The following is a 494-nucleotide window of genomic DNA, read 5'->3' as shown; positions in this document are numbered from 1 at the left end:
TATGGTGGCACTCCTCAAACATTTTAGATACATAGATAACGACGAAAGAGGTTTGTATTAAAAATATATAATAGTTATAGTTAAATTTATATTCAATATTTATTTATTAAAAATACATAATTAATAATCGTATCGTTTATTATTAGTCGCCCTCAAAGGAAGAGTCGCGCTGCAAATGGGTAGTAACGAGCTACTGATAACAGAATTGATTCTCAAAAATGTGTTAACTGTCTTACAACCGGCAGAAATAGCAGCTTTGCTATCAGCATTGATCTTCCAGCAACGCACGGAATACCAGCCTCAACTCACGCCAAATCTTACTAACGTACGTATCATTGATCATATCATTTTTTCTTTTTTAATACATTAATCAAGTATTTAAAAATTTGTACCTTACAATGAGAGATTAAAACAATCCTCTCGTTTTCCTTCAGGCTTGCAAGATAATGAGCGACGTGCATGCGGAATTGGAACAGAGATCGGAAGAGCACACG

At 34.2% G+C, this 494-nt stretch overlaps 1 protein-coding gene across 1 annotated transcript; it reads left to right on the top strand.

Moving 5' to 3' along the window:
• Positions 1-6: 6 nt before the first annotated feature.
• On the top strand, positions 7-487 carry LOC105461456 (putative ATP-dependent RNA helicase C550.03c; the record flags this gene model as incomplete). The annotated part of the gene is made up of 3 exons (XM_011707951.1): positions 7-50; positions 147-325; positions 435-487. Coding segments are annotated over exons 2-3 (203 nt in total), but the record flags the coding sequence as incomplete, so codon positions are not given.
• Positions 488-494: the final 7 nt, after the last annotated feature.

The sequence above is a fragment of the Wasmannia auropunctata genome, unplaced genomic scaffold, assembly GCF_000956235.1.
Source record: "Wasmannia auropunctata unplaced genomic scaffold, wasmannia.A_1.0 LD287709.1, whole genome shotgun sequence".
Lineage (NCBI taxonomy): Eukaryota > Metazoa > Arthropoda > Insecta > Hymenoptera > Formicidae > Wasmannia > Wasmannia auropunctata.
Note: the sequence above shows the minus strand (reverse complement) of the source record. Positions and strands in the feature narration are given on the sequence as shown.